This window comes from Ochlerotatus camptorhynchus, unplaced genomic scaffold (assembly GCF_037179485.1).
Source record: "Ochlerotatus camptorhynchus isolate MF236.1 unplaced genomic scaffold, CSIRO-AGI_Acam_v1.1 ptg000661l, whole genome shotgun sequence".
NCBI lineage: Eukaryota > Metazoa > Arthropoda > Insecta > Diptera > Culicidae > Ochlerotatus > Ochlerotatus camptorhynchus.
The window spans coordinates 156,180-180,067 of NW_027041140.1; the positions used below are offsets into that span (position 1 = coordinate 156,180).

The following is a 23,888-nucleotide window of genomic DNA, read 5'->3' on the forward strand; positions in this document are numbered from 1 at the left end:
AGCTATGTTCGCTGTGTATCGATGTCGCCATGCGCACCACCACGGGTGCATGGCAGCCACATGCGAGCATTGATCTGTTCGACGGATTCGTTGGATTGTAGCTGGGAACGGTTGGGTTGAGCGGATTTGTTGTCGATGGCACCATGCGCACCACCACGGGTGCATGGTAGCCGCATGCGAGCATCGATCTGTTCGACGGATTAATTGCATTGTAGGCGGGAACGGGTTGAGCGGATTCGTTGCTTGTAGCTGTTCGACGGATTCAGTGGATCGTAGCAGGGAACGGATTGAGTGGATTCGTTGGATTGTTGATGGAGATATCGATGTTGCCATGCACACCACCACGGGAGCATGGCAGCTGCATGCAAGCATCGATCTGTTCAACGGATTCGTTGCATCTTGGCTGGGAACGGATGGAGCGGAATGTGGGTCGAGCTGTGTTCGCTGTGTATCGATGTCGCCATGCGCACCACCACGGATGCATGGCAGCCGCATGTGAGTATCGATATGTGTGACGGATTCATGGATCTTGGCTGGGCACGAATGGAGCGGAATGTGGGTCGAGCTATGTTCGCTGTGTATCGATGTCGCCGAAAGTCGTTGAAGGGTATTATGGTAGCCGGGGTTGGCATGGACCCTTGTCCACCATAATTTTGAACTCGTACCGGTCTGTAGAAATCGGACAACTTGGATCGTCCGAAAAGACCGGCAGCAAAATGATTGATTGTGTAGAATCGGCAAGTATTTGCAAGCCCTTAGATGCTGTTGTAATTACATTTTACTATTACCGTTACGAGTACGTTGAACTTGGTCATTTCCAGCGAAAATTGAAGTTATAATTTTTCAAATTTTGGCCCAAATGCCAAGGCTAATAGGATCGTTAAAAAGGTTTAAAAAATATGTAACGATTGGTACAATAGCGCACAAAACTATTTTAACAAGGAAGTGCGAAGGATTGAGCATGTCTACCACGTCCCAAAGTACCGCTTGTCGGGGTGACAGAAAATGATGCCGAAACATGTTTTATTTATTGTAACGCACATAAACAGCTGTAACTTTTTAACCACGGTACCAAATGACTAGACATTTTCAGAGAAGATTATTAGACAAATTCTTAGTATGACAACAATAGACCAAGGTTTGACGGAGAACTAATACCCACTTTTCAATTAGGGAATCCAAAAGCTGTCTTCAAACTTTGTATAGTTGCGAAAAAGTCCATCCTCAGAATTCAATATCCTTGAGATTCTTTTCGAAATTTTTTAGAACTCAATGAGCTCTTTTGAAATTCTTCTCAGAAGTCCTCTGGAATTATTTTTAGAACTCTTCATAACTTTTTCTCAGAACACCTTGCAACTGAAATTTCCTTAGAGTTTCAAAATAATTTATTCAGTATTATCCAGACATTCTTCCCGAAATGAGCTACACAGCAAAAATTAAATTTTAATATCACATCAAAGTGGATGCACTTCAATCATGTCAAGAATATGGTATAATATAACTTGCTAAAACTGAACAAAATTATCATTAATACAGTGCATGAACTGACATTACGGTGCTTTTACTGCATTTGTCTATTTTTGTGGCCATAAAAATTGCATAAAATTTTCGACATGGTTGAAGTGCATCCGCTTGGATGTAATATTAAAATTTATTTTTTGCTATGTAGAAATTATCGGTACTCAATTGAAATTTTCCTCAGAATCCCTTTGGAATTTCACTCATAATTTACTTTTCTCGGTATTCCATTCGGAATTGTCTTGGAACTATCTGCATGATTCACTAGAAATTATTCGCAGAATTTTCTTGGAATACTCCCTAGAAATCCTTCAGAACTGTCCTCAGAATCCAAGAGCTCTTTTGAAATTTTTCTTAGAAGTCAACTGGAATTATTAAACCCTTCGTGATTTTTTCTCAAAACACCTTGGAACTGAAATTCCCTTTTCAGAGTTTCAGAAATTTTTTCCGGAATGAGCTAGAAATCATCATCGGAATTCTCTTGAAATTTTGCTTATAATCCCTTTGGATTTTCACTCCAAATTTTATTTTCTCGGTATTCTTTTCAAAATTATCTTGCAATTAACTAGTTAAAAAATAATAATCTTGGAATTAACTGCAGGATTCACTAGAAGTTATCCACAGAATTTTCTTTGAATTCTCCCAAGAAATCTTTTGGAACTGTTCTCAGAATTCAATATCCTTGAGGTTCTTCTCTGAATTTTTTAGAACTTTTTTTCTCAGAACACCTTGGAGCTGAAATTCCCCTAGAGTTTCAGAAGAATTTCCTCTGTATTCTCCAGAATTCTTCCCAGAATGAGCATGAAACTATCCTCGAAATTCCCTTCGAAATTTTCCTCAACATCCCTTTACAGTTTCAATCAGATTCACTAGAAATTATTCTCAGAATTTTCATGGAATTCTCGCAAGAAATCTTTTGGAACTGTCCTCAGAATTCACTTTCTTGAGATTCTTCTCGGATTTCTTAGAATTCTCCTAAGAGTTCTTTAAAATTCTTCTTAGAACTCCTTTGGAATTATTTTTAGAACTCTTCACGATTTTTTCTCAGACCACCTTGGAACTGTAATTTCCTTAGAGTTTCAGAAGAATTTTCTCAGTATTCTCCAGAAATTTTTCCGGAACTGAACTTGAAATTTTCCTTGGAATTCCCTTGAATTTTTATTTAAAATGTAGCTATCTGCAAGAATCACCAAAAATTATCCTCAGAATTTTCATGAAATTCTCCCCAGAAATCTTTTGGAACTGTCCTCAGAATACACTATCCCTGAGGTTATTCTCGGAAATGTTTAGAACTCTCCTAAGAGCTCTTTTGAAATTATTCTCAGAACTCCTTTGGAATTATTTTTAAAATTATTCACGATTTCACAGTTCCTGATGAATTTCCTCAATTTTCTCCAGAAATTTTTCCCAGAATGAGCTAGATATTATCCTCGGAATTACCTTAAAATTTTCCTCATTTTTGGAATTTCACCCGACATTTTATTTTTTCGGTACTCTTTTTGAAATTAAATTCTGTTCCATTTAGAATTTGGCCGCACAAAATAGGTTATTTCTCCAAGGGGAAATAAAGTACAAAAAGGCTTAAGGTATCATTTTGTTGGATTTTTATTTAACTTTAAGGGAAAAATAAAACAAAAATTATTCATCTGTAGTACTGTCAACCTCATCTACCATCCTTTTCCTCCACTTCTCCAAATCAGATGGTGTTTTGATTGTTTTGCCACATTTCTTCAATTTGCGCTTGATAATTGCCCAAAATTTTTCAATGGGATGATACTTTTCTCAATAAAATCGACATTATTCTGCTTATACCATTCTATGACATCGCGGCTGTAATGGCAGCTGGCTAAGTCAGGCCAGAACTTTATAGGACCTTCGTGTGATAGAATGAACGGCAAAATTATGTTCTGGAGACACTCCTCCTTGTAAAGTTGTCCATTCATAGTAGCTCCTGTGATGAAAACCTTTGTTTTCTTTCCGCAATTGCAGATGCCTTGCCAAATCATCAACTTGCGAGCGAATTTATCTGCAAAGACAAATTTGAATTTATCCGTTATCCCCCTTACGTTTAGCAAAGTAAAAATTTTAGCCCGGGATTTATCCAAAGTCCATTTTTACGTAAGTTTCATCGTCCATCAAAATACATCCGTTATACTTGGTCAGAACTTGCTCGTACAGCTTCCTTGCAGGGTTTTTTGCAACCAGGTTTTGTTTCAGCGTCCTTTTGGGATGTTTGCTGGCATGGTACGACCGGAAACCTTCTCGAATACAGATTCGCCAAACTGCCGCACTGAACCTTTTTGCCAAATCACGGCCGGAGATCCCAGGATTCTTTTGGAGTGCTCTTATAACCTTTGATCGTAGTTTTCGTTCATATGTTCCACTTCAACATTTGTTTTGTTTTGCACGATCCAACTTTAGTGTTTCCCGGTAACGTTAGCACGGTATTTACAGTCAATTTTGGAAATTTGAGAGCCTTTGCAATCATTCCTCCTGACCACCTTGGATTTTGCACGTGAGTGTGCAGAATTTTTTCACGTCTGTCACGTTCCATCTACGATAACTTTTGAACAAGTTTATGAATCCTGATGAAATTTTCACTACTAAATAAACAATCCTGATTCGGAAGCTGTCAATATTTTCTTGCTACGACAACTAGAGGCGCTACAATAGTTAAAAAGAAGCAGCCGAATACTAACTGGAACAGACTTTACCTTGGAACTTTTTTTTTTCATTGAATTTATTTTCCGTCGATCTTGTTTTTTTGTTTTCCGTGCTGAGCACCAATGCTACCAACGCCAGGGAGGCAGCTCCCACCCACACCTGGACCCTACCTATCGAGCCATCAACAAACTCATGAACCGGCGACCAAAACGGCTTTAATTCCCGTGAGCAGAGATGTTATGCCTCAGAACATCCCGGCTGTGCTAACTGGTATTGAACCCAGGCCTGGTGGGGTGAGAGGCAATCACGCTTACCACTACACCACCAGCACCGCTTACCTTGGAACTATCTGCACGAATTTCACTACCTCCCTACTTTCCAAAAAGGTTGAGAAATCATAAATTGCTTTAAAAAAAACATCGATTACCCCATGATAGTATGTGGTCACCTACCCAAAATCGGTTTTTTAACAATATCTGTAAATTTAAGGGGTGTTAGAACAATTTCAAAAGTGCTTTCATGATCCACTCGACTAGAATAACAACCTACAATAGGTCACTTTAAACGTTTTTTTTTGTTATTGTGACACAGTGTTATTGTTAAAGGAACAAATTAGAAATGAAAACTTTTTCCGGCCTGATTAAGCACTGTAAACTAAAAATCACCTGTACCGTTTACATTGTATTGGTATGACTAATTAGAGATAAGCATAGAGTATGACCCAAAAAATATTATGTATTGCTTACTGAATGCAAAGCTTTTTAAAGGAATGCTCAAAGTTTGCCTCAATCGAAAAATTATGCACAAAACCTCAAATTCTCTTTTTATGTTTTCTTGCTCAGTTTATTAATAAACTACTAGCTGAGTGTGCCCGGCCTTGCTCGAGATTCATTATTAGCTTGAGTTTATGCGCCGATTAAAAAAAAAAGCATGCTATATTGTACGTGACCTTCCCCCCTCCTCTTATCTCAGGGGCCCCTATGACCTTCACATACCAAGTTTGATTCCATTTGCTTGATTAGTTCTCGAGTCATGCAGAATTTTCTGTTTTATTTGTATGGGAGCCCCGCTTACAGAGGAGGGAGGGTTTCGAACCATCATACGAACCTTTCTTGGCCCCAAAAACCCCTGCATACAAATGTTCACGCCGATCGGTTCAGTAGTTTCCGAGTCTATAAGGGTCAGACAGATAGACAGACAGACATCATTTTTATATACCGTAAAATGGGGTAACATTGATAGTTTTTTAAAGTATATTCTAAATAATACTTACAGCAAAGAATGTTTTTCAAATTTTATATTTTTAAAACAAGTACTGAGGATCCAAGAGTCAGTTCGTCAGTAATATGTTTAAAGGAAATTAAAGCATTTGTACTATAGTTTTAGTTTTGTGACCGAACTTCAGTTTTTAGATTTGGAGTTACTTTAATAATGCTCGATAAATGTAGAAAAATATGGTTGAAACTCAAACAATTTAGTTCTTTGAATATGAAAGTTGTAATGAGAATATAATCAGAAAACATCATAAGCAATAAGAATACCACATTGAATTTGTAATGGCTATATCGTAAAAACATTTCATAATTAATGGTTTGAGTGCTTTTTCAAACAAGCGAAAAACACGAAAATTGTTTTTTCATATGTTTGTAAAATATGTAACACATACTATATAAAAACTATATACAATATCAACGGAAATACCCTAAGCTACAATATGGAACCAATGTTTCTTATTTAAAATTTAATTTAATTTAAATTTAATCTTTACATTATACTATCAAAGTTACCCACATTATCAAAGTTACGCACATTATCAAAGTTACCCACATTATCAAAGTTACCCACATTATCAAAGCTACCCACATTATCAAAGTTACCCACATTATCAAAGATACCCCGTTTTACGGTACATAGATTTCTGGGAATTGGAAGTATAAAATTGTTTGTTCCGAATTTATAAATATCGAACGAAAAAACAACACCAAAAGTGTTGAATTAACGTGTAAGAGATGAAGATTACTCTGGCTAAAAATCTCTATAATAAAGTAAAAAAAAAAAATGAATTAACGTGCATATGTTTATATTTTAGGAAACTAATTTTTTTTTTTTTTTAATAATTCGTTTATTTTTCCAGGCTCATTTGCTGTAGCTTTGCGGAGCCGATATTCATTGTTTAGATAACAAAATTACTTAAAACTAACGTTAGTAAAGCGGGGGCCGATTACTCGCGGCTATCTCGAGGTTAGGGGTAACAAATTGTAACATATGGATGGCAGGGTAGGGATTGTGAACACAAGGTTTGGAGAGCAATGTGCTCTTGATCTCGAACTAGGCGACACTCTGATGAAAAAGACAAACATGGGGGTACACCGATGGGTAGCTAACAACTTGGGAGAACACAAGATGACACTAACTTCTAAATCCTCAAATCTATCCGCTTTAAAAACACATAAATTAAATTCAAATAGTCAAGGTCTCGGCTCGCCAAGACATCTCTAACGGGTATCGCGGGTTGTTTTCCTCGGGCCCTGAGGGATGTGGATAACTCAGATCTGGCAACACGGTGTAAGGTACACGACCAAACAACATGCTCGATATCGTGATAACCACTGCCACACGCACATAAATTGCTGCCTGAGAGCCCAATTCGATAGAAGTGCGAGTCTAACGAGCAGTGATTGGACATAAGCCTTGATATAACGCGTATAAAGTCGCGGCTCATGTCCAACCCTTTGAACCATGGTTTGTTCGACACCTGTGGGAGAATAGAATGTAACCATCTTCCCAATTCACCATCATTCCATTTTTGTTGCCAACTGATGAGGACATGCTGGCGAGCAATGGAGAAAAATTCGTTGAAGGCGATTTGTCGCTCAAAAATATCGCCTTCCATAGCGCCCACCTTAGCCAATGAGTCCGCTTTCTCATTACCCGGAATTGAACAATGAGATGGGACCCAAGCTAAGGTGATAGTATAGGAGCAGTTAGATAAAGCACTCAGTTTAGTTCGTATTTCAGGCAGGAAATACGTGGAGTGCTTCATCGGCCTCATTGAACGAATAGCCTCCAATGAGCTAAGACTATCCGTAAAAATGAAATAATGGTCAGAAGGTAGTGAGGCAATTCGCTCTACTGCGTAAAATATAGCTGCGAGTTCCGCAACGTATACGGAGCATGGTTTCTGCAGTTTATAGGAGGCACTATGAAATTGATTAAATACACCAAATCCAGTGGAAGCATTTATGGTTGACCCATCTGTGAAAAATCTTTTATCGTTACTTACATGGTGGTACTTGATTGCAAAAATTGAGGGAACAACCATCGACTGATGGTGATCTGGTATTCCATGGATTTCTTGCATCATGGTCAGATCAAAATTTACAGAGGAACTATAGAAGGCTTGAAAGCAATCACGATTGGAGATTAATGAAGAAGGACCAACCTCCAGCGTCATGTACTCATAGTACAAACTCATGAATCTTGTTTGAGGATTTTGGTCGAGCAGCTTCTCAAAGTGTTCTATTACCAAAGGATTCAATACTTCACAACGGATGAGAAACCGGAAAGACAGCTCAGCGAAACGATCTGTCAGTGGGAGAACACCCGCGAGTACTTCGAGGTTCATCGTATGAGTCGAGTGCATACAGCCTAGCGCAATACGAAGGCAACAGTATTGAATCCGTTGCAGCTTAAGAATGTGTGTTTTTGCTGCGGATTGGAAGCAAAAGCTGCCGTACTCTAAAACCGAAAGGATGGTTGTTTGGTACAACCTGATCAGATCTTCCGGGTGTGCTCCCCACCAAGTTCCGGTAATTGTACGAAGAAAATTGATTCTTTGTTGGCATTTTTGTTTCAGATACGCAATATGTTTTCCCCATGTGCATTTGGAATCGAACCAGACACCTAAATACTTGAAAGATATACTTTGAGTGATTGTTCTACCCTTTAGTTGAAGCTGTAACTGTGCAGGATGATGCTTCCTAGAAAAAACAACCAACTCAGTTTTCTCCGGAGAGAATTCGATACCCAGCCTCATAGCCCAAGTAGACAAATTGTCTAAGGTATCTTGCAATGGTCCTTGCAGGTCCGGTGCACTTGGCCCTATAACGGACACAACGCCGTCATCTGCAAGCTGCCTTAGCGAGCAATTTTCATCAAGACAACCATCAATGTCTTTTACATAAAAATTATAAAGAAGGGGGCTTAAACATGAGCCCTGGGGGAGACCCATGTAACTAATTCGTAAAGTTGTCGAGTTTCCATGAGAAAAGCTCATATATTTCTCAGACAACAAGTTGCTCAAATAGTTGTTCATAATTGGTGAAAGCCCACTATCGTGGAGTTTATCCGAAAGGACATCGATACAAACAGAATCAAAAGCCCCCTTAATGTCCAAGAAAACTGAACCCATTTGCTGTTTTTGCGCATAGGCCAGTTGAATTTCAGTTGAAAGCAACGCAAGACAGTCGCTCGTTCCTTTGCCTCTCCGAAATCCAAATTGCGTATCTGAAAGTAAACCATTCGACTCGACCCATTTGTCTAGACGAAAAAGAATCATTTTCTCCAACAATTTCCGTATACAGGACAGCATCGCGATGGGACGGTACGAGTTATAATCCGACGCGGGTTCACCGGGTTTTCGAATGGCGATAACTCTGCTCCAGAAATTGATTGAATAAGTTCAACAAGCGTCTCTTCGCGACGTCTGGGAGATTTTTGAGCAAGTTGAACTTGATTCTATCCATTCCTGGAGCTGAGTTGTTACATGAGAGGAGCGCAAGTGAGAATTCCACCATCGAACACGGAGAATCTATTTCGTTACTACCCGACGGACTATCACGAACGTTGGTTTGAACCGACACCGAATCCGGGCATACTTTCCGCGCGAAGCTGAATATCCAAGTGTCTGAGTACTCCTTGTCTTCGTTGACCGGTGATGACGCGTTTCGCATTCTCCTGCCGACATTCCAGAGTGTTCTCATGGAAGTCTCTCACGACAAACCATCGACGAACCGACGCCAGTAACCGCGTTTTTTGGCTTTAATCAAGCTCTTAAAAGTTTTCTCGAGGTCGGTGTACCGCTCGAAGTCCCCGACCTTACCGTGTTTGCGGAAGCGTTTAAACGCGGCGGACTTCTCGCTGTTTGCGTCGGTGCAATCCTTATCCCACCACGGAGTGAGAGGTCGTTTGCGAACGGAACCACCCGGAACGCGTTTCGTCTGTGCTTGAAGAGCGCAGTCAACGATAAGTCGCGATAAAAAGGAGTACTCGTCCAGCGGAGGGAGTATCTCAACCGATTCAATACCACCGAGAACCGTGGCCGCAAATTTTTGCCAGTCGATATTTTTCGTGAGGTCGTACGCGATGTCAACCGAGCGAGTGGAAGATGAACCATTGGTAATAGAAATTCTGATTGGCAAGTGGTCACTACCGTAGGGATCTTGAATTACTTTCCACGAGCAATCCAACGATAGTGAGCTCGAACTGAGGGAGAGGTCTAATCTACTTTCTCTTGCTGGAGGTTTGGCCACTCGTGTTACTTCCCCAGTGCTTAGAATTGTCATATTGAAGTTATCGCAAAGGTCGTATATCAGGGTTGAGCGGTTGTCATCGTACAGTTCCCCCCAGCCTGTACCGTGGGAGTTAAAATCTCCTAAGATCAACCGAGGCTCAGATAAAGCTGAGCAGATATCTGAGAGACCTTGGCGAGAAATCGCAGTTCTTGGAGGAAGATATACTGAGGCAATGCTGAGGCTTTTACCTCGAATATTTACCTGACATGCGACAACTTCAATGCCTGTCACGGAAGGCAGATCGATTCTATGAAAGGAATGGAGCTTATTAATCCCGAGAAGCACCCCTCCATACGAATCTGCTCGATCAAGGCGAATAATGTTAAAATCGTGGAAAGGGAGATCGGTGTCTGAAGAAAGCCATGTTTCACAAAGAGCAAATGCATCACAAAGTGAGTTGTGACCTAAAAATTTGAATGTGTCAAGTTTCGGTATAAGACTTCTACAGTTCCACTGAAGAACAGAGATCATATCCCCGACCTCATTCGGAAAATTATCCATCAAAGGATATGATCGATGCAAGGAAGGACCACCTAGAAGCTAGTTGCTTCAAAAGAGTTTTCACGAATGGAAGCACTAAATTAATAATGTTCCGAGTTGAGTCAGAGACATTGAATATATTGAAGATGCTCTCCACAATTCCAGAAAACGTGAACATGGCATCATGTTCTTGCTGATTATTCAGCTGTTTTTCTGGCTGAAAAACTGGGATATCTGGGGTTTTAGATGATCCCGGAAGTGGCGGAAAGTCCTTGTTAAAATTACAAGACTTAAATCCCGGTGGTGGGGGTTTCGGTACATTTCCGCTACCTCTTAAATTTGTCAAGGTAGGTTGGGAGTCCATACGAGAGGTCTTACGCGGATTTTGAGTGACGTTTTTTTTAATCGCTTTCTCGTATTGCCTTTAAAGACAAAGGGACTACCTTCACCAACCTCTGAGTCAGAGCCCTGATCATCATCTGGCAAAATGGAGTATGTGTTTTTGGTTTTTGGGATGGTTTGGGAAGATGAAGCGGTGTTTTTTAAGAGTTCTGCAAGTGACCTCTTGGAGCGAGCTTGCAAAGACCGCTTAAGTTTTTCTCCCTGCTGTTTGTACTCCGGGCAATCAACCAAAGCATGCAGAGTATCCTTGCAGTAAACACATTTTGGGGTAGCTCGGCAAGGACCATCTGCATGCAGCTCGCCGCATTGATCGCAGCTCGGTTTGTTGGAGCAGAAGTCAGCGGTGTGACCAAGTTGCTTGCATTTTGAGCAGTTCATTACCCGCGGTACAAACAAGCGTACAGGCAGTCGAACCTTCCCAATTACGACGTAGTCAGGTAGCGCCGATCCTGAAAAGGTCACACGGAACGAGTCTGACAGAGAGTATAGGAAACTAATATCTTATTTGATTTGGCTTTATAGAATTGGAAAATTCGTTCATCCATTCTGACTATATCAATATGCATTCTGGTCGGTGGGATTTTTCTGAGGCATAAAAATCTCTGGTCACGTCTTCCTTGGGAAGGGAAGTAAAGCCGTTGGTCCCGGCCCATGTGTGTTGTGAATGGGTGCGATATCCTACGTAGGTGTGGAAGCTGCCTTCCTTGCACATTCGATTGCCGTCAATGGATGGCAATCGATGTCCGTCGGTGATTGGCACTAGATTGCGGAACAGAGACCGACGTTAAATAGAGGAAAAAAAATATGCATTCTGAAAACGATGTGCAGAAATTTAAAATGGACATGTGATTTGCAATTTCGTTTTAATAGCATGTAACTTTGAATATTTATAATTTATAAATTTTGTTATGTTGCTTGAAAGCAGAAGTTTATATTTGCCAAAAAAAAAGCGTCAAGTTTAAATGACAAACCAAATAGTGGTAACTGAAATTAGGCGTCCACTTTATCAAATAAACAGTCATTAGAACAATAATAAACAAAGAGATTACGAAGATTTTTTTGCAAAATACTTCATGACCGAATTCGCGTAACAAAATTAAAATTTCACTTACCCTGTTGACACAGCAGGAATGTTGATCTCCTTACCCATAAGAAGATCTGCGTCCTGATCCTGGTTCTTAACAATCTCCGGTTCTTCGTTAGAACTGACATTTTCATTGATTAACATTGAAGATAAAACAACGAATCGTATTGAATCAAAACATTGAATACTCAAAATAGTAATAAACAAATTTTACTCACCCCGTTGACGCATTGGTTGGATATGTAGGAATGTCGGTCTGCGTATCCAATACATACAAGATCTGCGTTCTCATCCTGGTTCTCAACAATTTCCGGTTCTTCGTTAGAACTGAGATTTTTCATAAAATTTTAGATAAACAGACAAATTGTATTTGTCAGTCCCTCTACGCATCAGACTTTTATATTTTTATAAATTCACATAACCTCAATTCCAAATCTTTCTCATTTATTTTCAAGATGGATGTTTGAGCCAAACTTTGATGCAATGATTCCACTGGAAAATCACACAGCTTTCGTAGAACATAAGAAAAGATATTCAAAGAGTAGACTGATAAAATTGGATTATCACTGTAATAAAGTGCACTCCACACGACAGTTTTTATTGTCAATATGGTTAAACATTCAATATTGACGTCAATATATCGTTCACATCGTCATAATAGTGTCAATACTTGTAAGTATAGACCATATTTCTTACCGTGTGGGGTTCTCTTAGTAATTATTTTCAAGACAGCTAGTTTGGATAACAAAATTCAAATTTTACTTACCGCCTTGTCAAAGTATGAATGATGGCTTCCAAATCCTTTGGACGAGTTGCATTGTGAACCTGGTACTGATCAAATTCCATTTCTTTGTTAGAACTGGTTTTTCCCTTAAGGCTCCACCGGAATGAGAAAATTGGTGAATTTGTAAAAAAAATCATCTGGCATCAAGGAAATGTATTGTAAATGTAAATGTATATCTCTACATGTTGCACTAACATATTTGCATATACATTCGGGGGTAAAATATATATTGGGAATTTAGTGATGGGTGAATATTATGGCTGGAGGAAGTGATCGGTCTGTATATTTCAGAAAACCATGTTAACAATAACTAGGTGGCTTTGTAGTAACATATTGGCTAAGGTTTTTGTTATTAATTTACTATAAAAAAAATGTGAAATCATTAAATCTTCAGAAGATATTTTGCACTTGTCAGTTAAAATAAGAGATTGTATAATAAGTGGTTGACACATGAAACCTGTCAGTTTCACTTTCAGAGAGGCACAATTTTATGATCGTTGAATATTCATTCTTCATGAAGAGAGCATATTTACCAGGGTTGTGGCCATTCGTTTTCTATAAAAACTGGTTTTTCAGCATTGTGAAATCAATTGATTTTATACTTGTAATTAACAAGAAGAAGTTGTTATTTATATATTTGGCACATGAATATTTTCAATTATGCTTTTAGAGAGTCACAATCAGCAATTTTATGATCGGTGAAAATTCACTCTTCATGAATAATTAATAATCATTGATTATAAAATTATGAATCTCTGAAAGCAAAATTGACAGGTTTCATGTGTAAAACACATACTTTACAAACTCATCTTGTTTCTCATATGTGCAAAATATAATCATATCATGTCATCATACATCATATCATATGATGTAATGACTCCATAAATCCGAAAAACATTTGTTTTATAGCAAATGAATGGCTGCAAGCCTGAATGATATTATGGCTGCAAGGATAAAGGTTGATGAACAAATTTTTTAAAGAACTTCAGATTATCATAAACCTGCATTCTGATTAATTACTTATTATTTTGAAGATATCTAATTGTTCAATAAATAAAATCTTGTCTCTTAGTAATTCTCGCAAGAGAAGATTGAAACGCAATTTGTACATTATATTTTGGAGCTTTTTCTATATGATCGATAATTATTCTTTCTCTGCGTCCGTATTCTTTTAATCAGTATTTGTATAGATTATGATAAAAACATATATTCATTGCTTTAAGTAATGATATTGATATTCTAAAAAAATGCATTTTCAAAATACAAAAAATATTCCACTCTTTTTTTTAAATAATTAACAAATATTTCACCCTTTTTGTTTTTTGCGTAAATGAACAAGGTTATTTTTCATTTTTTTTCAATGAGATCCACTTTATACACTTTAGGTACAAAATAATAACCATTACATTTGTCAGATCATTTAATTAGAACAAAATGTGATAAAAGGTATGTTGACAAAGTTGATAATCAGAACGAAATTTATTGTATGTGTTTCAAATGTTCTGCTTCAAAAATATAGTATATTATTGTTGCTATGTTGCTTATGAGAAGAGTTTAAAACTTGCCGATGAAAGCATTAAACTAAGTAGTCAAATAAAAAAAAATGGGGCTGGTGTTGTGTGTTCGTTCTATAACTTGAACAATCCTTAGCCTCGCAAGAAAGTAGGTTGATCCGCAATTATTATTACAATGAACATCAGAAGATCATAAACATGTACTAGGTCTCTGGTTATTTCTGGTTAGTAACTTATGATTATGAAGACCTCTAATTTTTCAATAAATCCAGTCATGTCTCTTGGAAATTCTCGAAAGAGTAGGTTTATTTGCATCTAAAGGAAGGAAATGCATCTAAAGACCTTCAAAAGATCATACACCTGCTCATCCTGGTTGATGGATTGATGATTCCTCCTTATATCTGGAATAAATTGAACAGGAATTGTTTCAAAGACCTTGAGAAAATCATGGACCTGGATGTTTCGGTATATATTCTCGAGCTCTCTTATTGTTCAATAAATCAAAATGTTGACTCTTAGATATACTAGCATGAAAGTAGATTGTTCAAAATTATTGCAAAGAACTTCCTGATCTGTATCCATCTGCACTAAGGTCTATGGATATTCCAAGTGTTATTAATTATTCTGAAAACCTCTAATTTCTCAATAAATCACACCAGGACTGTAAGAAAATCCCCCAAGAGAAGGTTGAACAGGATTTTTCCCAAAGACCTTCAGAAATTCATTGACCTGCAGTATGGTCTCTGGATATTTTGAAAATTATTCTGGTTGATTGATATTTTTTCTTTAATCTCTTATTGTTCAATAAATCAAATCATGCTTCTTAGACATTCTCGCAAAAAGGAAGGTTCATCAGAAATTATTTCAAATACCTTCAGAAGACTAGACCAGCATTATGTTTTCTTAATATGTTGGCATTTTTTTATGATTGATTATTAATTGTTTTGAAGATCTCTAATTATTAAATATATCAAATCATATCTCTTACATATTCTTGCTAGAAAAAGGATGATCCGAAATTATTTCAAAGAAGATCAGTAGATCATAGATCTGCTCTGGATGTTTGTTTGTGTCTGGATATTTCTTGTTAGTCACTTATTATTCTGAAGACCTCTAATTGTTCAATAAATCCAATCATGACTATACGATACTCTCGGAAAATAGTAAGTTGATCAGAAATTTTTCATAAACCAGAAGATCATAGACCAGCATACATTTCTGTGATTATTTTAGGAAATCTTCAAGTTGATAAGTACTTATTCTGATAATCTCTAATTGATCAATAAATCCAATCAATCATCTTAGACATTATCGTAGAATAGGTTGATCATGAATTTGACCAAATTTCTTCAGAAGATCATAGACCTGAAAGATGGTCTCTGAATATGTTGGCAATTTTTCTGGTTATTTGGTTTTCATTCCATAGATCTTCAATAAATCAAACAATGACACTAAGATATTCTCGAAACGAGCCTCCCTTAGCTCAGACAGTAAAATTGCAACTACAAAGCAAGACCATGCTGGAGGTGGCTGGGTTCCATTTCCCAGTCCGATCTAGGAATGTTTCGGGTTGAATAATTTCTTGACTTCCCTTGGCATAGAGTATGATGCTACAATATACACAAAATTATACTAATGCAAAAATGGTACAGGCATCGAAAGCTCTCAATTAATAACTGTGGAAGTGCATCTAGAAAACTAAGTTGAGAGAACGCAATAAGCTAATATGCAATATGCAATAAGCTTAAAATGCGAAGAAAAGGAACATTCTCACAAGAAAGAAGGTTAATCAACATTATTCTAAAGAACTTTAGAAGATCATAGACCTGCACTATGGTATTTTTTATATTTCTGGTTATTTACTTATTTTTCTTAAGACCTCTAATCTAATCTAATATCTCTCTCACTCTCTCGCAAAAGTTGGTTGATCAAGAATGTTTCCAAAGACTTTCAGAATATCATAGACCGCCACCAAGCCGAAGAAGTGTTCCACCCTAATTATTCTGAAGATCTCTAATTGTTCAATAAATATCCTTGTTGGGGCTCTAATTAAGTCCAACGAAAATTCTGCTGGTTTTATTGCCCTGAAAGGCCACATTTATTTGCCCTGAAAGGCTACAATGACTTGCCCTGAAAGGCCACTATTTTGCCCTGGAAGGCACCAAACTTTTCTTTATTTTCCTTATTTAATAACAAAATAATTGATTCGTTCGAACTAAATACTGTGACGGTCGAACTTGTTCTGCTGTTCTCGCAGCGCGTATCATCCTGCCTCTCGTACTTCTCTTTCGTTCTCGGAAATGCTCGTTGTCCTTCTCTCTTTCAAGCAAGCATAGCGTTTATCTTGCGTTGCGAGGGGTTAGTCGATGCATCGTAGTAGGCTGTGTTTGTAACATGTCAAAACTTTTCACTATCGTTCGGACTCGGAAGGAAGCGGACGAACATTCTCCCCGCCGGAAAATTCCAAATTTTCCTCGTCGGTCTTAGCTTTGCAAGCATTTTCCTCGATTGGGAGCGGACAAATCTTGCTGATGGGTCTTCGGAACACGCCTTGAGATGTCTGCAGATCTACCACTCTGACAGCTCCATCCTTTCCCGGGTAAGTTGTGATAACCCTTCCTATTTTTCAGGATTGCGCTGGCTGATGATCCTCCTTCAAGACAACAATCATGCCTTCACGGATATACGGTTGCTTGACAATCCATTTTTCACGTACCTGTATATGGTGCAAATATTCGGACGACCATCTTCTCCAAAAGTGCTGGCGAAGTGATTGAATATATTTCCAGCGGGTCAGCCTGTTAACGGTGATGTCCTCGTATGATGGTTCTAAGATTGCCGTAAGCTCACGTCCGATCAAAAAATGGCCTGGAGTGATCACAGCCAAATCGTTAGGATCACTGGATTGTGTGAATAGCGGACGAGATTTCAATATCGCCTCTATCTGCGTCAGCACTGTCGAAAACTCTTCGAAATTCAACGATGTTGTATGGAGTATCTTCTTCAGGTGAGACTTTACACATTTTACATTGGCTTCCCAAATTCCTCCGAAGTTGGGTGCCCGTGGGGGGATGAACTTCCATTCAATCTCTCTTGGTTGACAGAATTCATCGATGACCTTACTGGTTTGCTGGTCCTTGAAAAGCTTGTAGAGCTCATGAAGCTCGTTGTTTGCTTCGACAAAGTTTAAGCCGTTGTCCGAATTCATCTGTTCAGGTATGCCGCGACGACTTACAAACCTATGCATTGCTGCAATGAATGCTGAAGCACTGAGGTCTGAAACTAGCTCTAGGTGCACGGATTTCGTTGCCATGCAAATGAAGACAGCAATATACGCCTTCACCAAGATTGGTTTTCTAATCCCGTGCTTCACAAAGACTGGACCAGCGTAATCCACCCCGGTTTTGGCGAATGGAGTTGCCGGGATGACTCTGCTTTCGGGAAGGTTACCCATCTTCTGATTTACATCTCTGGGATAAGCACGGAAACACGTTACACAACTTCTGGTGATCATCCTGGCTGCCGATTTGCCGTTAAGCACCCAAAACCGTTGACGAATGGCTGCCAAAAGGCCGGATGGCCCGATATGAAGGTTTTCCACATGAATGGTCCTCATTAGAAGCTTCACAACAGAATTCTTCTCCGGAAGTATGAGTTGATGCTTGGAATAATCAGGTAAATTAGAGTTTTGAATTCTTCCACCAACCTTCAGCAGCCCATTCACGTAAATTGGGTCTAAATTTCCGATTCTCTTGCAGGGTTCGCTCTGCTTGACACATTCAATCTCTTCGTGTAATTCTGACAGTTGAATTACTCGAACTATCACCTCTAATGAAGCTCGAAATTCAGGAATACTCACCGAGTATCGTTTATTCTGCTTTGCGACAACCTTTTCCTTACAGTTTTTTACAAAACGAAGCACCAATCCAATAACACGCTGAAGTTTTCGGAATGAGCTGTACTTCGTGAAGACTGGGAGTACTTCAATCAACGCCGCTGAACCTTGAGTCACTCTTCGAAGTTCCGGAATCTGATCTTCGGGAAACGGATCTGCTTCGTCCGGATGGATTTCTGCTTCATTCAAAAACACCGGACCGCTCCACCATAGTCTGTTTACTCGTAGCGAATCCGCAAGTTGGCCACGAGACACAACATCTGCCGGATTGTTTGAAGTATGCACGTAATCCCATTTCGCATTCCACTTGTACGCCGATTCATTGATTTCAGCCACTCGGTTTCGAACGAAGACCTGCAGCGAGGCCGATGATTTCTTGAGCCAGGCAAGTACGATTTGACTATCACTCCACAACAAAATCTTCTGGAACTCTATTTGCAACGCAGGAACCGCCTTGTCCACAAGACGACTCAGGAGCAGCGCAGCGCACAACTCCTTCCGAGGGATAGTCAGCTCCTTCAGTGGTGCCACCTTAGATTTGCTGCACAAAAGCTTAGTGAGTACACCCCGGTCACTGTCAATGCAGCGTACATATAAGCAGGCACCGTAAGCAAGCTTTGAAGCATCTGCAAAACCATGAAGTTCGATAACCTCCGCATTCTGGGATACCACGCCTCTTGGAATTCTCATGGATGATAAGTCTGGCAACGAGCACGCAAACATTTGCCAGGCTCTTAACTGCTCTTCTTTCAACTGCTCATCCCAGCCTAGCTCGCTGGCCCAGAGATCTTGCATGATGAGCTTAGCAAGCACAACGATTGGCGATACTAGGCCCAGTGGATCGTATAGCCTGGCTATCTGCGACAACACGTATCTTTTGGTGATCTTCTCCATTTCTACCTTTTCTGCTTCTGGAACTGCAAACAGGAACTCATCCGTTACAGGGTCCCATAGTATACCCAATGTCTTGATCACTTCACAACCACTGATGTTTTCTAACTCGAACGGTTTTTCCTTCTCTTCCTCAGGAATATTCCTCAAGATCTCTGGAGAATTTGATGACCACTTGTGTATCGGGAATCCACCGGATTCCAACAGCTGCTTCAACTGTACTATTCGATCTGCTGCTTCCGGAATGCTATTTGCACCACTCAAAATATCGTCCACATAAAAATCGTTCTCAACGATCTCTGCAGCCATAGGAAACCGCTCTTTTTCGTCCATTGCAAGCTGCTTCAACGCTCTTGTTGCCTGAAACGGTGCGGATGCCGTTCCGTATGTCACCGTTGTGAGCTCGAACACTTTTAATTGCTGACTCGGATTCGATCTCCAGAACATTCGAAGATACCTAGTGTCTAGAGGATTCATCCAGACTTGCCGGTACATCTTTGTAACATCAGCTTTGAAAACGACTGTATGCTTCCGGAACCGCAAATCGATGGAGAAGAGGTCGCTCTGCACTACAGGACCAACATGAAGAACATAATTAAGCGACCTTCCCGATGACGATTTTGCTGAAGCATCGAACACGACCCTCAATTTTGTGCTGGAACTTGAGGGTCTCAAGACAGCGTGGTGGGGCAGGTAGTATGTTTGCAAATTTGGTGGATCCGTTGACTCATTGATCTCCTTACAGTGTCCCAAGCTTTGGTACTCATTCATGAATGCCTCGTATTGATGCCGAAGGTCCGTACAACGACTTAAACGTTTCTCCAACATCATAAACCGCTTAACGGCCATTGCTCTGGAATCACCTAGTTCGTTGACATTATCCTTGAAAGGAAGTGACACAATGTACTTGCCATTCCTATCACGACGATGGGTCTCCTGGAAATGTCGTTCACAAAAGTCTTCGCTTGCAGCTTCATCCCGGTCTGAGACATCTTCAATTTCCCAAAATTTCTGGATCAACGTCTTCAACGACGGTGACACGATAGCGGCATTCGAATGCACAACCACTGTTTCTGTTTCTTCTCCGTTGCTGTTAATTTCTCCTGTTACGATCCAACCAAGCCTGGAATTGTGAAGCTCAGGAAGATTTGCAGCTAACTTCAACGTTCCTGGAACCAGTAGCTGCCAGAACAATCCACAACCGATAAGCAAATCGATATCGTCTGGCCGGTGAAACTCTGGATCAGCTAGATCAGCAGTTGATTTGTGCAGAGAAATCCGAAATCCTGGACGTAAACTCAACCGCCATCCGCTTGTTTCCGGTAGACTTGGTACCATTGATTCCAGTAACGGTTACGTGAGTTGGTGATGATGGCAGATCAAGTAACTTGGCCATCCTGGTCGATAACATGTGTGACATAGAGCCTGGATCAATAAATGCTCGACATTTTTGAACTTTGTGGTTTTTATCCTTCACATGTACTACTGCTGTCATAAGCAGCACCTGACTGGGCGAATGAGGCATGCTATACGAACAAATGGTAGACTTATCGGAATCCTTTTCCTCTGCTGATGGTAAACGTCGTGGCTTGCTGCTTCCTGATTCCGCATCTTCTTGCTGCTCCGATTGCTGCGCCTTGTTCCGGTTACTTGATCCTTTCTGTGCATCTTCCAGGTGTAGAAGAGTATTGTGTTTTAACTTGCACACCATGCACGTCTTCTTTGATTGACACTCTGCCAGCCTATGGCCTTTACGAAGGCAGGTGAAGCAAACCCTTATGTTCTTGGCTCTAGCTATACGCTCGCTTGTACTCAACGCACGGAACTCTTCACAACGGAACGTCTGATGTACCTTGTTGCATAGCTAACATGAATACCCGTTGGTATTGTCGATGGTTGCTACTAAAGTTTTCGTAACACTTTTAGTTGGTGCTGACTTCACGTTCACCTTCGCTTTTGGGTTGACTGACGATTCTGGAGCCTCGCATCGTTCCAAAATTTGACAACGTTTCCTCAGAAAATCTATTGTCTCGTTGTACGTTGGCAGCTCTCCATACTCCAATGTAGCTTCCCATAACTTCTTTGTTTCAGGATCCAAGGCATCGGACAGGTGGAGAATAACCATTAAATGGGAAACTCCTTCGCAGTGTTGTCCCATGAACTCCAGGTGGTCGACGTGCCGTGTACATTCCTCGACTAATTCACGAAGCTCGGTAGAGGACTCCTTTGTCATCCTTTTCATCTTGCTCAATCCTCGGAGGTGCGTTTCTATAATGTTGCGCTTGTTTTCGAAGCGATCCTCTAGTATTTTCCATGCCCGCTGGTAGTTGTTGTCGTTTATGGTTTTGATGTCGATAACCCCAGCTGCAGCTCCTACCAAGGACTTTTCCAAGTGATAGAGCTTAACAGCATCTGAATCACTGGAATTTTTTATTAAGTCCAAGAACATGGACTTGAATTTGGGCCAATTCTCATATTTTCCGTCAAATGTAGGCAGGGGTACTTTCAAGCTCTGTTGTTGAACGACGACTCTCTCTGATGTTCCAGCGAACAGATGATCCGGGTGGTGGCAATGATAGACAATTTACGATCGTTTGGAGCATCACCAATGTGTCCGTGTACAGCTCTTCAAATTCTTCATATTTTATTTCTTGAGATTTCCTACCTTTTTTGTTGACGTTGTCCAGTACCTGACTGTGGTACAGCAAGTACTCGTCGTAGTGCTTGGCCAGGTTGCTCTTCATTACTTGCGCCCTTGGTAAGTTAATATTACGCCGTTCCATTCGCAAGGTGCTTCGGAGTCTTGTCACTTTCGCTTTCACTTGCCCACGCTTGTAGATAAGCAAGCTTAGCTCGTCTTCCTCTTCTTCTTCTTCAATTTCTTCTTCACTCGCTTCTTCATTTTCTTCTTCGTTTTCTTTCTGCACTTGGCCATCGTCGGCCGGTTTTTGTGGCGGAGTATGTATGAGCGACATTGTTCACTACTCGGTGCACTATCACTTGCTCAAAAAAACTCTCTATTCCACCTTTCACTGTTCCGAAACACCTTTCGGTTGATTTTATAAACTTTCTCGCAAAACGTGGCAATTATCCACTTTTCTTCGGTATCCGGTGTTGAAGGACCATATGTTGGGGCTCTAATTAAGTCCAACGAAAATTCTGCTGGTTTTATTGCCCTGAAAGGCCACATTTATTTGCCCTGAAAGGCTACAATGACTTGCCCTGAAAGGCCACTATTTTGCCCTGGAAGGCACCAAACTTTTCTTTATTTTCCTTATTTAATAACAAAATAATTGATTCGTTCGAACTAAATACTGCGACGGTCGAACTTGTTCTGCTGTTCTCGCAGCGCGTATCATCCTGCCTCTCGTACTTCTCTTTCGTTCTCGGAAATGCTCGTTGTCCTTCTCTCTTTCAAGCAAGCATAGCGTTTATCTTGCGTTGCGAGGGGTTAGTCGATGCATCGTAGTAGGCTGTGTTTGTAACATGTCAAAACTTTTCACTATCGTTCGGACTCGGAAGGAAGCGGACGAACAATCCTCTTAAATATTCTCGCATGCAAGTAGGTTATTTATAAATTATGAAATTCTCCCAAGAGTTGATGATCATAAAATTTACAAAGACCTTTAAAAAACCATAGATCAGCGTTATGTTCTCTTATTATCATGGTAATTCTACTGGTTGATTAGTAATTACTCTAAACATCTCTAATTGCTCAATAAATCAAATCTTGTATCTTAATCTTATTTTCTATTCTCGCAAGAAAGTAGGTTGATCAGAAATTGTTCCAAAGAACTTAAGAAGGTTATAGACCTGCACTATGGCGTCTTAATTTTTATGGTTAGTTACTTAATAGTCGGAAGACCTCTAATTGTTCAATAAATCAATCATTGTATATTAGAAAGTCTCCCAAGAGTAGGTTGATCAGGATTTTTTTACAAAGACCTTCAGCACTATGGTCTTTGATTATTTTGGTTATTTTCCTGATTGATTTGTAATCATTCCGATGATTTCTAATTGTTCAATAAATGAAATCATGACTCTTAGATATTCTCGCAATTTTGGCGTCCTAGCAAGAAGTTCGGTCGACTTGTTTCGCGCTCCGTTGTTTTGGAAGTTTTCTCGGTATTCGCTTGATATAAATTATCAGTTTTTTCTCACTAAGTGACTCCTGGCATAGTTCCCGGTAAATTGATCGAAAAGTGAGTTTTTTTAGTAGAAAGTGTCATTTTCGGAACGATTAATCCGTGCTATTGGTAATTCGAAAACCAATTTGGGCATCATCGTTGCGCGGTCACGCATACGCGCTCACGCATACCCGCTCACGTATCATCATCATCGAGTGTGCACCCGTTTCTACATCTACATCGTTCATCAATCATCATCGTGCGCCTGTGTGCGCTGAGTACCGAGCCTCGATCAAGTGCACCACAACGAAGGTCATCCACGCAGCGCGTCTCTTCCAGCCATCTGTGTAAACGCCTACACATATAACGCTCGGTGGTAGTAGTATAGAATTATCAGATAAGTTTTTTTTTTTTGTTTCTTTTCCTCCCCCATTAGTTGAATTTTCATTTTGTATTTCTGTGTTTGTAGTGTTTTCTGTGTATTGTGTCTTTGCGTTCAGTGGGAGAGCGTTTTGCGCTCCCACTAGTTGAACAAAATGGATGTTTTGTCAGAAGACGACATGGATGACCATTCATCTAAGAAAAATGATGATGTCATCCATGGTTCGTCGTCTCAGTCTGTCAATGAGCAGGCTGAGAAAAGCTCCAGATTGCGGGCCTACCCGAATGACTCGACTGGCCCATGGGTTGTCTATTTTCAGCCCAAAAACAAACCCTTGAATGTTGTTCAGATATCTGATGATCTGACAAAGCGATTCTCTGCCGTGACCGAAATAACGAAGGTTAGGCACAACAAACTTCGTGTGACCGTCGCTAACCTGAAACAGGCCAATGAAATTGCTGTTTCCCAGTTTTTCACACTGGAATATAGGGTGTACATTCCAGCCTCTGATGTGGAGATCGAAGGCGTGGTCACTGAGGCGAGCCTGAACCCCGAGATACTGGAGAAGCAAGCG

At 40.0% G+C, this 23,888-nt stretch overlaps 1 protein-coding gene across 1 annotated transcript; it reads right to left on the reverse strand.

Annotated features, from left to right (window-relative positions):
* Positions 1–262: 262 nt before the first annotated feature.
* Positions 263–21,780, reverse strand: LOC135714552 (uncharacterized). Its single transcript, XM_065237932.1, has 7 exons — positions 21,471–21,780; positions 20,748–21,217; positions 20,098–20,669; positions 19,549–19,928; positions 17,982–19,374; positions 11,940–12,048; positions 263–403 (listed from the first exon to the last, which is right to left on the reverse strand). The coding sequence occupies exons 1-7, from the start codon at positions 21,778–21,780 to the stop codon at positions 263–265; spliced, it is 3,375 nt and encodes a 1,124-aa protein (XP_065094004.1).
* Between the last annotated feature and the right edge of the window lie 2,108 nt (positions 21,781–23,888).

Bases quoted from the DNA above. Each gene is read 5' to 3' on its own strand.
- LOC135714552 (XM_065237932.1), bottom strand. From the start codon at position 21,780: ATGTCGCTCATACATACTCCGCCACAAAAACCGGCCGACGATGGCCAA. The intron at 21,218-21,470 runs GTAGGAAATCTC...CCAGTGATTCAG, and splicing joins GGACAACGTCAACAAAAAAG to ATGCTGTTAAGCTCTATCAC. The intron at 404-11,939 runs GTGAGTAAAATT...ATCCGTTCCCAG, and splicing joins CCAACCAATGCGTCAACGGG to CCAAGATGCAACGAATCCGT.